The 12,952-nt window shown below is 40.4% G+C and overlaps 1 protein-coding gene across 8 annotated transcripts in view; it reads left to right on the top strand.

Annotated features, from left to right (window-relative positions):
• The window catches only part of SETD4 (SET domain containing 4), a 186,063-nt gene that overhangs the window by 48,384 nt on the left and 124,727 nt on the right, over positions 1-12,952 (top strand). For 7 of the 8 annotated variants that reach the window (XR_015240436.1, XR_015240435.1, XM_086675936.1 and 4 more), the window contains exons 2-4: positions 2,001-2,169; positions 6,846-6,941; positions 10,787-10,824. Coding sequence is in view for 6 of the 8 variants with exons in the window: in XM_086675936.1 (XP_086532062.1) it covers positions 2,097-2,169; positions 6,846-6,941; positions 10,787-10,824 (207 nt within the window). In the remaining 2 variants the exon portion in view is untranslated. Of the gene's footprint in view, positions 1-627; positions 1,277-2,000; positions 2,170-6,845; positions 6,942-10,786; positions 10,825-12,952 lie in introns of those variants that run through there. The other variant, XM_086675933.1, reaches the window with a different exon arrangement.

The following is a 12,952-nucleotide window of genomic DNA, read 5'->3' as shown; positions in this document are numbered from 1 at the left end:
GCTGCCAAAGTAATAGTAAAGGCCCCCTGCCCGGGCACGTCTTTGGAATAACCTTCCTTAAATCCTCTTGTTTCATAAACGTACAGGATGCGTCAAAAGCCAACCCCAACGGGATCATTGAATGTTCTGCAACTTTATTTTTTTCACTTAATGTATCTTGAACACGGTGCATACCTTCCTCTTATTAATGGCTGCATAATACTCCACTGCATTGTCTGTATCATGCTGGTGTGCTTAATGGATTTCATTTTTTATGCTTCCAAAGAAGTACCATGTAGAAACTGCAGTGGTCATTTTTTAGCAGGAAAATACCATTTTTAAAAATTTAAATTCACGTTAATTAACATATAGTGTACTGGTTTCAGGAGAATTTAATGATTAATAATTTAATGATACAGTAACACCCAGCAAGTTCCCTCCTTAATGCTTATCACCCATTTAGCTCATCCCGCTGTCCTCCTCCCCTCCAACAACCCTCAGTTTGTTCTCTGTCTTTAAGAATCTCTTATGGTTTGCTTCCCTCTCTGTTATTATCCTGTGTTTTTCCCTCCCTCCCCCGATGTTCACTGCTTTGTTTCTTTTTATTAAAAAATTTTTTTAATGTTTATTTTTGAGAGACAGAGACACAATGCAAGCAGGGGAGGGGCAGAGCGAGAGGGAGACACAGACTCCGAAGCAGGTTCCAGTGTCTGAGCTGTCAGTACATAGCCTGATGCGGGGATTGAACCCATGAGCCAGGAGATCATGACCTGAGCTGAAGTTAGACTCTTTACTGAGCGCCCAGGTGTCCCCATCTGCTTTCTTAAATCCCACATATGTTGGGGCACCTAACTGGCTCAGTTGGTTAAGCATCACACTTCACCTTAGGTCATGATCTCAGGGTTCTTGAGTTTGAGCCTTGGGTCAGGTCTGTGCTGACAGCTCAGAGCCTGGACCCTGCTTGGGATTCCGTGTCTCTGTCTCTCTCTCGGCCCCTCTCCCCCTTTCTCAAAAATAAATAAACAAAAGAATTCCACATATGGAAATCATTGTTGCAATTGGCAAGACTTCTTTCTTTTAAAAAAAATTTTTTTTTTAACATTTAGTTATTTTTGAGAGAGTGAGAGAGACAGAGACAGTGTGAGCAGGGGAGAGGCGGAGAATAATGTAGACACAGAATCCAAAGCAGGCTCCAGACTCTGAGCTGTCAGCACAGCCTGATGTGGGGCTAGAACCCACAGACTGTGAGATCATGACCTGAGCTGAGGTCGGATGCTTAACCAGCTGAGCCACCCAGGTGCCCCAAGATTTCATTCTTTTTGAGTGCTGAGTAATATTCCAATAGTCAGTGTAGATTTCACGATCATTTCCTTGTTTCGTCTGCCTTCTTGGTGGTCATGTCCTCTGTAATTTGTTGCAAACTCCCATTTACTTCTATTGATTTCAGGATCCTAGTTCTAAGAACAAATTATTTACTTCACATTGAAAGAGCATTTAAAGAAAAACAAAACTGCTTAGAGAGAGGGAGCATGTGTGTGCGAGTGGGGAAGGAGTAGAGAGAGAGGGGCAGAGAGTCCCAGGGAGGCTCTTGGCTGTCAGCGCAGTGGGGCTCATGAATTGTGAGATTATGACGTAAGCTGAAATCAAGGGTCAGACTCAACCAAGTGAGCCACCCAGGCATCCCAGAATGTTTTCTTTTTTCCTCTAAGACTTAGCTTATAGAAGCTTTATGGCCATTGTTTTTTCCAAGTATGTTAGGTTGGTGCTTAGTAAATGTTGATTTGAATTGAGATACATGAGTTACCAAAGCACACAGTGGTGAAATAGTTGAGGATTTTGACGATTAATCAGCATTTAGTAGGACCTTAACATAAAACTGTTTCAGAGGGAGCAGTATAATGGGCAGTCCCTGACTGCATAAGGAATGATGGTTTAGCTTACAGTATAAACGGTTTGTGTACAAAAACACTAGAGAAATGGTTTAGCAAATAATATAAGCTTGTGTATTCAAATCCTTGTAGGTACAAAGAACAGTGCTTATCATACAACTAGAAAGAAAGGCAAAGAAAAAGCTTTTATATTAGATTGGGCACCTGAACAGAAACTGCAGTTTTGATATGAAGATGGGAAGAGGAAGAACAAGCCGGATCAGAAGACGGAAACTCTTCAGAAGTTCTGTATCAAGAGGAGGTACAGTTTTGATCTTTTGGTGCAGTGATGAAGAAAAGGAATCTTTTGTTAATTGGTATTAACAGACACGTGTAGCTTTTCTCAGAGGCCCACGGGCAATGTTCAAAGAGAATATTAATACTCTTTTTAGGAATACCATTATGTTCTTTTAAACTCTTGTGGGAATGTCAGTGTATTTCTCATTGCTTCACCTGTGTCTTCTCTGGGAATGACTCCAGGTTTCGGTTTCCAGTCCTGACCTTTCTCTTGACCTAGAGCTACCTGTAGAATATCAGCGTTTGGATGTAAATTCATCATTTCAGATTCAGCATAACTGAGTCTGAGCAAGACATTGTATGTGGAACTGCTTGGCCAACAAATGCAGTTGTTACTTTTGATAAAAATTAATAAAACTTTTCCTACTTGATCCCAAGCCTGTCAGCACCATCTTAGGCAATCTTTTCCAATTTCTTTCTTTGCTCTCTCTCTAGCTAGTGTCCTACTAAATCTTGTCTAGTTTTTGTTAGGTAGCTTCCCCCTCTCCCTTCTACTACCGAAAGATGATTTCAGCTTGTTCTTGGCTGGATTAACTACACCCTTGTTTTTCTTCCCTGCTTATTTTTCCATTTGTTACTCTCAGTCTGATTTTCCTAAGGGACTATTCTCATGTTGCCTTTTTGGTTTAAAAGCTTCCAGGGATCCTCGTTCCGTTTTGCATGATAGATGAACTCCTCCTGCCTGACGTTACCTTCCTTACGAGGGGGCTTCACCCTGCTATTGCATGTACCAGAAGTATGTTCTCCACTCGCCGCTCCCTGGACACACCCCACATATGTCTGCCTCTGCCGTTCCTCTGAATCCTTCTTCAGTCTAGAACAGCTGTTTTCCTTCTCCTTGCTTATTCAGCTTTTCTCCAGCCTTTAAGACTGAGCTGAGGTCTTATTTTTTTGGCAATGCCATTTCACTTTTTACTAATGTCACCCTTTGCTAAGATGCTTATTGGGTGTTATTCTTAAAGACCTACTTACTGTTTTTTTAGTTGTTTCTCATGGAGGTCTTATTTCCCAACTAAGCTGTCAACTTTTGAGGTTGAAGAACATGTTGAACATTCCCCACTGTTTCTAACATAGTGCTCTGTATATAGTAGTTGCTCATTAAATGCTCACTGATTAAATGCTCTTACTGTAAAATCTATTCTCTAGTTTATGGTAACATATTTTGGAAGCCTTATATTTTGGATGGTGTTTTTAGAAAAGTTTTATTGAGGTATAATTGACATACAGTGAATGCCGCATATCAAGATAATGGACATATCCATCCATCTCAAGAAGTTTCCTCGTTTCCCCTTGTAAAACTTTCCTTTTGCCCCTCTTTAACAACAGCCCCCATCTAGGCCACCACTGATCTGCTTTCTGTCACTATTGATTTATTTGCATTTTCTATTTTCATATAACCATATAGTATGTCATATAATAATATATAGTATTTGGCTTCTTTTACTTAGCATAGTTATTTTGAGATAATTGTGTTTATCAATATTTATTGTTTTTTATTGCTGAATACATTCCATGATTTGTTTGTCTTCTTGATGTACATTTGGATTGTTTTCATTTTTTTTTTTTTTTTTTGCCTGTTAAAAATAAAGCTGTTAATGAACATTTGTGTACAGTCTTTGCTTTTGCATGGACACATGATTTCTCTTCTCTTGGGTCAATACCTAGGAGTAGAAAGACTGGATCATATGATAGATATATGTTCAGCTTTTAAAGAAAAAGAAACTGTCAAGCAGTTTTTCAGTGTGGTTGTATAATTTCCACCAGCAGTTAGTGAGAGTTCCAGTTGCTCCACATTTTTGCCGACATTTCTTATTGTCTTTTTGATTATAGCCGTCCTAATGGGTAGAAGTGCTGTCATATTGTGGTTTTGATGTGTATTTTCCTAATGACTGGTGAGCTTATTTGCTATTTACATAGGCATTCTTTGGTAAACTGTTTAGATCTTTTGCCCATGTTTTTATTAGGTTGTTTTCTTTTTCATCTTCTTTTTTCATTTTGTTTTCTGGTTATGGTAACAAAGGCATTCTCTTCCATTACATCTTCTATCTGGCTCTTTTTTGTACTTGTGATGGCTGTTGATTTCTACACCTTGATTTTTTATGACATTGTGTTAGTAAATTCTCTTCTATCTATCTTTTTGCACTAGTATTCTTTTATTGTTTTTTGAGCTGAAAATGATAAGTTTTATTTATTTATAGCTTATTTAATTTTTAAAATTCCAGTACAACTAATGTAGAGTATTATACTAGTTTCAGGTGTACAATACAGTGATTACACAATTCTGTACATTACTCAGTGTTCATCATAAGTGCACTCTCAATCCCCATCAACTATTTCCCCTCCACCCCGCCCACCTCCCCTCTATAACCATCGTTTGTTCTCTATATTTAAGAGTCTGTTTTTTTATGTCTTTTTTTTCTTTGTTTATTTCTTAAATTCCATGTATGAGTGGAATCATATGGTATTTGTCTTTCTCTGAATGACTTATTTCACTTAGCATTATACTCTCTAGATCCATCCATTTTGTTGTAAATAGCAAGATTTCATTCTTTTTTTTTTTTTTTTGGTCGAGTAGTATTGCAGTGTGTGTGTGTGTGTGTGTGTGTGTGTGTGTGTGTGTGTGTGTATACCACCTCTTCTTTATCCATTCATCTTGTCAGTGGCCACTCGAGCTGCTTTCATAATTTGGCTATTGTAAATAAGGCTGCAGTAAACACAGGGGTGCACATATCTTTTGGAATTAGTGTTCTTGTATTCTTTGGGTAAATACCCAGTAGTAGAATTACTGAGTCATATGGTAATCCTGTTTTTAAAAAATTTTTGAGGAAGCTTCTTACTGTCTTTGTCAGTGGCTGCACCAGTTATCATTCCTACCAACAGTGCATAAGTGTTCCTTTTTCTCCACATACTCACTCATACTTGTTTTGTTTATTGTGCTTTTGATTTTAGCCATTCTAAAATCACAGGTGTGAGGTAATATCTCATTGTGGTATTGATTTGCATTTCCCTGATGATGAGTGATGTTGGGCATCTTCTCATGTGTATGTTGGCCATCTGGATGTCTTCTTTGGAAAAATGTCTTGTTTTCTTTTTCTTGACTACTGAGAGTTCTTTAGATATTCTGGATACAAGTCTTTGATCAGATAGGTGTTGTGCAAATGTTTTCAATTATTCTGTGGCATTTCTTTACATGCTCTTAACAGTGTCTTTTGAAGAACAGAAATTTAAAATTTTAATAAAGTCCTCTTTATCAATTTGTTGTTTTAGGGATCTTCCTTTTGGTGGTATACCTAAGAAATTTGTATAACCCTGGGTTGCAAAGATTTTCTAGTATGTTTTCTAGTAGTAGTTTTGTAGTTTTAGGCTTTATATTTAAGTCTGTGATTAATTTTGAGTTGATTTTTATAGATGGTGCAACATAGGAATAAGTGCATCCTTTTTTGCTTATGTAGATCCAGTTCTTTCAGCAACATTTATTGAGAAAACTGTCCTTTTCCACTGAATTGCTTTTGCACCTTTGTAAAAAATCATCTCTTCGTATATTTGTGAGTCTGTTTTTGGATTTTCTTTTCTGTTCCATTGGTTTCTTTATTAGTCTTGATGACAGTTTTACATAATATTGGTTACTATAGCTTATAATAAGTTTTGAAATCAGTATTTCAAAGTGGTTTTGACTATTGTAGGTCCTTTGCATTTTCATATGGCTTTTAGAATCATTTTGTCAATTTATACAAAATGTCTGCTTGAATTTTGATTGGGTCATATTGAATCTATAGATCACTTTGGGGAGAATTTGACATTTTAACAGTATTGAGTCTTCTAATCCATAAACAATGTATTTTTCTCCATTTATTCATGTTACTGACTTGAGATCTTTTAAAAAATTATTTTTAATTGTGATAAAATACACATAACTTAAAATTTACCATTGTAACCATTTTTAAGTATACTCCAGGAATGTTAAGTACATTCATATTGTTGTGTGATGAATCTCCAGAACTCTTTTCATCTTGTAGAACTGAAAGTCTATACCCATTAAGTAGTAACTCCTCATTCTTCACTCTTCCCTAGCCCCTAGCAACAACCATTCTGCTTTCTGTTTCAATGATTTTTCATCAGGTGTGTAGGTTTTTTGTTAGATAGTCTTCATCAGATTCAGGAAATTTTATCCTTGCCTTGTTGGCATTATTTACAGGAATGAATGTTAGATTTTTTTTTTTTTTTTATTAAATTTTTTTTTTTTCAACGTTTATTTATTTTTGGGACAGAGAGAGACAGAGCATGAATGGGGGAGGGGCAGAGAGAGAGGGAGACACAGAATCGGAAACAGGCTCCAGGCTCTGAGCCATCAGCCCAGAGCCCGACGCGGGGCTCGAACTCACGGACCGCAAGATCGTGACCTGGCTGAAGTCGGACGCTTAACCGACTGCGCCACCCAGGCGCCCCTTGTTAGATTTTATCAAATGTTTTTCCTGAATCTTTGAGGTGACCATGGTTTTTCTTTTCTAGTTCATGTTATTTAGTCATATTTTAAAATTTATTCTCTTTTATAATAGGACTGTGTGAGACCATTACTTCTTAAATGGTGATCTGATTACATATTGATCTTATTCTCCATTTTTTCTTTTCTCTCTTGATTAGTGAATGAGAGCTACAAGCCTGAATTTATAGAGCTTAAGAAGTGGCTGAAAGATAGAAAGTTTGAAGATACAAACTTAATACCTGCTTGTTTTCCAGGTAAGGCCTGTTATTCAAGTCTCATGACTTTTTTCACATGAGAGACGTGTGGGCCCAGGTGATAGGAAGACACGTGTAGTTCTTAAAGGTGGTCTGTATTCTGTCTGGGAGCACATCTTCTGTTGTGTGTCAGGCTTCCTACTTTGTAGCTGTCATATTTATTTATCCTTCGCCTTCTTTTAAAAATAAGTTGAAGTGGCTTATGGGGAGAAGTTCCCAAGTGGTGAAATAATATCAAAAATTATAAAAGGCAAATGAGCATAGAAAAATAAGGTGAAGGCAGGGATAAGAAAATACATAAAAGCCCTGATTCTAAAATCTTATTGTACACCTGGGAGGTGAGCCACAAATTTGACTTGTCTTTCCGGTGGCCAGACACTTTATATGATCAACACCTGAGTCTTTGTGTTCTGTAAGGAAAATTAAATCGATTACATGGCAGAAGTGCAGGTATTCCTGGAAGAGACCTGAAGGAAATGTCTTTGCTGGGTCTTCATAGGGAAGACATTTATGTAATGTACCTGGTGTCCTTATCATCATGCTTATGGTGGTTTCATGGGATTTTTCAAGCCATGCAGGCTGATGGGATTATTCCATAGCTCAGGTGAGTCAAAACAGTTTTCTAAGAGAAGGAGGTTCCAAACAACCAGTGGAGGTGCTCATTCTCTGGTGGTGTGGCTCGAGGAGAGGAGTCCTTAGGAAGGCCTCAGCTGGCTTGTGGCTGAGCTCCCCAAGTGTTAGAGGAGGAGCCCTCTGTGTGCCTTCTGTGTGGCCGTAGCTTTAACAGTCACCTAAGCAGAGGCCAATTAACATAATTTTCTGAAGTTCAGGAGCTTGATGTGGAGTTTGGATTAGCATTTTCTTCTGGAACATTCTCTCATAGAAGTTGGCAGCTTGCTCTGGGTGTGTGCCTGCATACCACCAATTCCATCCAGAAGTGGGCTTGAGGTATCCGTGGAGAGGACCAAGATGCTTTTTGGAAGGATTCTGGGTCTGGTGTAGCATAGAGACTGCTGTGCCGTCAGGGCAGGTACAGCACACTTACCTTACAGAAAATTAAATCGTATGCCTCTTGAGTGCTCCTTTTGGCCACTGAGATGATTAAGTAGCCATTACATAATTTAACTTTGAGCGGATTAACTTCCTTATACATCACCAAGATAAATAATTAACCACGTGTGGGCCTGGTTGAATGAGGTGATGTGTGTAGTTATTCCCTGTGCGTCAGTTACACATGGTGACTTTGGGCTAAAATACTTGCCATTATCTGTTAGGACTACTCCTATTTAAGACGGTAAACCTTTTTTGTCAGGCTCTAACGGAATGTTGAACTTTCTGTTTTTGTGTGTCAAGCACAAAAAATAGTAAAAGCCATGCTCTTAGATTTGACTGGATGGAGTTCTTCACAAGATGATCAAGAGGACATAGTGTCAGGCATGGACTTGTGCCTTTGGCCTGTCTATGCCTCAGATGTCTCTTTGCCTTAAGAAGGATAGGATTAAAATTACCAAGCAGGGATTGGCATATGCTTAAATGGGATGCCTGAAAATAAGTAATCTAACTATAATTTAGAGCGGTAAAGAGTTAACCGTTTTTAAAATTTTTTTTTCAACGTTTATTTTTATTTTTGGGACAGAGAGAGACAGAGCATGAACGGGGCAGGGGCAGAGAGAGAGGGAGACACAGAATCGGAAACAGGCCCCAGGCTCTGAGCCATCAGCCCAGAGCCTGACGCGGGGCTCGAACTCACGGACCGCGAGATCGTGACCTGGCTGAAGTCGGACGCTTAACCGACTGCGCCACCCAGGTGCCCCAAGTTACCGTTTTTAGTGGGAACAACTGTCTCTGGGCCCACCTCCAGATTCGTGGTCACAGAGAAGCTAAAGCAAAACGGTTTGGTAATGATCAGAGCCCACTACTTACATTTCTAGGGGCAAAGAACCTTCTGTCTTAGTCAGTTTGGGCTGCTGTAGCAAATTACCATAGACTGGGTAGCTTAAACAACAATTTCGTTCTCACAGTTTTGGGGCTGGGAAGTCCAAGATCATGGCATGGGCAGATTGAGTGTCTGGTGAGGACTGATTCCAGGTTTACAAATTGCCATCTTCGTGCTGGGCCCTCACGTGTTGGAGAGCAGGGAGCTAGACAAGCTTTCTGGTCTCTTCCTACTGCTGCCATAGGCACCAAGTCCCATTCATGAGGACTCCATCCTTATGACCTAATCACTTATCGAAGGCCACACTTCCTAACGTCCTCACATTGTGGGTTGGGATTTCAACATATCTTCTCTAAATGCTTTATATATTTTTAGCTCTTAATCTGATGGGAGGGAACATTTGTGGGAGTCTGTCCAAGTGTACAGAATTCTGGGGACTTAATCTTGGTTTGTGGAGGGGCAAGGCAAGACTCCTCAGTTGCAAGCAGGATTCAGTCTTTAGACTCTCACCTGATTTGAGTACTGACCCTACTATTTCCTTTTGCCACCAAAAGCACTGGCCAATCTGGGTCTCCCAGTTAGATTTATGATTGCAGAAATTTTAAGGTGCTGGGAAGTCTGTAATAAGCTTTACTTTTATAAGATCCTAATGGCCACCTCCTACCTTGCCTTAGTAAGTGAAGGTTTCTGTGATTTGTTTTCTGATATTGAACGCTATGTTGTAGAAATACAGGCGAAGTATCTCCCAGATTTATTTCATATGCCAGGTTCTGTTCGTATATATATTTGAAGAGAGATTTCCACTTAGATTAGTATGCGGGTCTTTTAAAGGATGACCTTGTAGAAAAAAAATCCTCCCATTAGTAATTGGTTCCAGGAAGGGTTCTGGCCCACAGGGGTGATTAACTCTGCTGTGGGACATACAGAAGATATTTAAATAAGTTCTTAAAACCAAATACTGAACAGACAGTATGCTTCTGGGTGGGGAGATGAGTTATGACTCGTCAAATCAGACTTGGCAGACCCCTGATCCAGGACTTGAGGAAGAAGATCCATCCATGAAGTAGGAGCTCCTAGTAGTCCTGCAGGGATTGACCTTTGCTGAATTATAGTCCCTCCGAGTGGAGAGAAAAAGATGAGGAAGTATGAATTTGAAAAGATGAACGTTCTGGACCTCATAATAATTATAGGTCACAGTGTACCTAGGCCTGCCAGAAAAGCTGCTGTCTGTCTGTTACGGGAAGGCAGTGTTTGGCTTGGAAGGGTTAATTTCTGGGTGTTGGTGGTGTTGACAGTGCAGCTGGTGAGATTACTTGCTGTGACTGCTCTGGCCAAGGCCTTGGTTCACAGGGAGGAGCTGGTCCTGGATTGCGCCTGCTGAGCTCACCTGGTCAAGGAGAGTCTAATGGCTTTCGTGGTCAGGGAGGGGAGGGTGTTGTCTGCAGTCTTTGTGGGACCTGAGTGGGTTTTACTGGCCAGCCAGTCAAAGAGGTCTCAAGATCATCGCTGGAAAGCTGGTGCTGGTAGTGGGTAAAAGTGGTTGAGGGTCCAGCCTCTCAGCTTGGGTGGGCATCAAGAGCGGGCCCCCAGCACGGCTGGTAGGTCCCCGGAGAGAGGGTCCAGTTCAGAGGGTCCTGTAAGAGACACCTCAGCAGATGTGTGTAAAGTCGATTATCTTTAGGTCTTGACTCTTTGCTCTTCAAGGATTATAAATGCAAAAGGAGGTCAGGACATTTCCCAGAACAGCTCCTTGATCCTCTCTCTCCCCTGGGAGCCAAAGGATGAGAGGTGCCCAGCTTCAGCTTTATGTAATTTTGAAGTTCAATTGCATTTTTTTTATTCAAAATGATATCCCTGAGATCTTGAAGATATCATAGGATTTACCCTTTTTTTTCTTTTTGTGTCTTAGGTACAGGAAGAGGGCTGATGAGCAAAACATCCTTGCAGGTGAGAATTTCTCTTTTCCTTGATGCCTAGTATAGATTTTGCGGCTTTGTTTTTGTGGTTTAGATCAAGTGAATAAAAGATATTTCAGACACACAGCCATTTTTTACCTAATAATAGGTTTGAATATAATTGTGTCAGGATTAAGTTTGCTGCATATAAGAGACAAACCCAAAGTAACAGTGCTTAAACAAAGTAGAAGTTTATTTTGCTCTCAAGTAAGCAAGCCTGGATAGGCAGACCTGGGCACATGTGGTGGTCCCAGGCCGTTAGAGGCCCAGGCTCCTTCCAGCTCTCTGTGCACATCCTAGAGGAAGCCCTGCACCCTCAGGTCCACGGTCTAGCTCTTGGAGCTTGAGCAGCAGCATGGAGCCAGGGGGTAAGGAAGGGCAGGCTTCCTTCTTTTAAGGAAATTCCAGCCCCATTGCATCCACAGTGACTGGGTGCACAGCCCCGGCTGGCTTCGAGGGATGAGAGACGTGTCCTTTCCCTGGCACCTCCAGATACGATTAATGGCAGGAGGGGAGAAGGCACATTAGGTTGGCAGCTAGCCATCTCTGCCACAGCAAATTGTATAAAGCAGGTCATATTTTAAATGTGCCAGGGGAGGAAGCCACACTTATCTGAGAGGTTGTGTGTGGTATATGAGTGCCGCCTGAGGAAGCAGAGGGCAGAGCCTCGGAGCTGGTCCCAGGGTGCAGGGTGGCCTTCAGCTTAAGACCCCCAACCCCTAGCCCCCCAGCTTGTTTCCTCACCTGGAAAACAAGGTAGATGACATAGGTGATCCCCCAGGTCCATTTTAGTTCTTTCTGTTCTATTTAAAGGACATCCAATGCACGATTTTCTGTAAGGCTAGAAGTTAATTCCTTAATTTATTTTTAGTTCCTTATAAAATCCAGCTGTGTACACATGTTTGGCCTAAAGAGTGTGGTACCATTTAATGTATAACTCTATTATGGTACTTTCATTTTTTTTAACTTTAAAGTTTTACATTGTGGTAAAATATATATGACAGAATTTACCATTTTAGCCATTTTTAAGTGTACGGTTCAATAATATTAAGTACAGTCACATTGTTGTACAATATTTTTATTTATTTTTTTGAGAGACAGAACAAGTGGGGGAGGGGCAGAGAGAGAGGGAGAGAGAGAATTCTAAGCAGGTTCCACGCCCAGGATGGAACCCTACTTGGGACTTGATCTCACAACCCTGGGACCATGACCTGAGCCAAAGTCAAGCGTCCGATGTTTAACTGACTGAGCCACTTAGGCAGCTCACAGTATTTGTATTTTTTGAGAGAACATATAATTGACTGTGCTCTATTTCCGGAGGAGAAATACGCCTCACGTATAAAGCAGTAGATATAGGTCATCTTTTTTAGATTCTGAAATGATAATTGGCAGTTGCTTCACATCTGCTTTCAAATATGGCTTTCTGTTCAACTTTTTGAATATTAGGGATGTATTTTACACATAGTGAAATGCACAGATTTTAAGGGTCTAGTTTGTTAAGTGTTGATGATGATGAGATTTATTCCAGTCAAGATACAGAGCATTTTATTAAGTGGCTTTTTGAAATTGTGGGCTGTTGGAGTAGGAGGGGACTCTAGGGACCGTCCAACTTGATCTTCATTTACATATATTGAAACTAGAAATTGAACCCAGAAGATTTTTGGCTGAGACTTTTAACCAACTTAGATGCCAGTTATAATGAAAGCCAGGATCTTAATTAACATCAGCCTTCTTAATGCTTTATTTCTTCCTGGTGTCTGTTACTTGACATCTTAATTTTTCTTTCTGTGTTCCTGTCTCAGTGGGCAGAAATGAAAACTACACTGTTGCGGGTAGTGAAATGCGGTCCTTGTGCGGGTGGGCTGCCTTTTCTTTATCTAGTTGGCACAGGTGGTATGGAGAGTAGGCCGTTGCTGGGACCAGTCACTGGATGCACACATTTCGCCAGATGGAATGGTTTCTGTCGTTTCCCACAGCTAGCACTGTTCCCTGGTGTAAGAAAGTGAAGGAACGATGCGATGTGAGTTGTCAAAGTGTTTCCATATGCGCTGGTGAAAGGCTGACTGCTAGTGGATGTCAGTCAAATGAGTCACCTTTGATTGTTGGGGTTGCGGTTCCTG

Source organism: Puma concolor, chromosome C2, assembly GCF_028749965.1.
Source record: "Puma concolor isolate L17-30 chromosome C2, mPumCon1.1.hap2, whole genome shotgun sequence".
NCBI lineage: Eukaryota > Metazoa > Chordata > Mammalia > Carnivora > Felidae > Puma > Puma concolor.
This window is presented reverse-complemented; position numbering and strand designations above follow the sequence as displayed.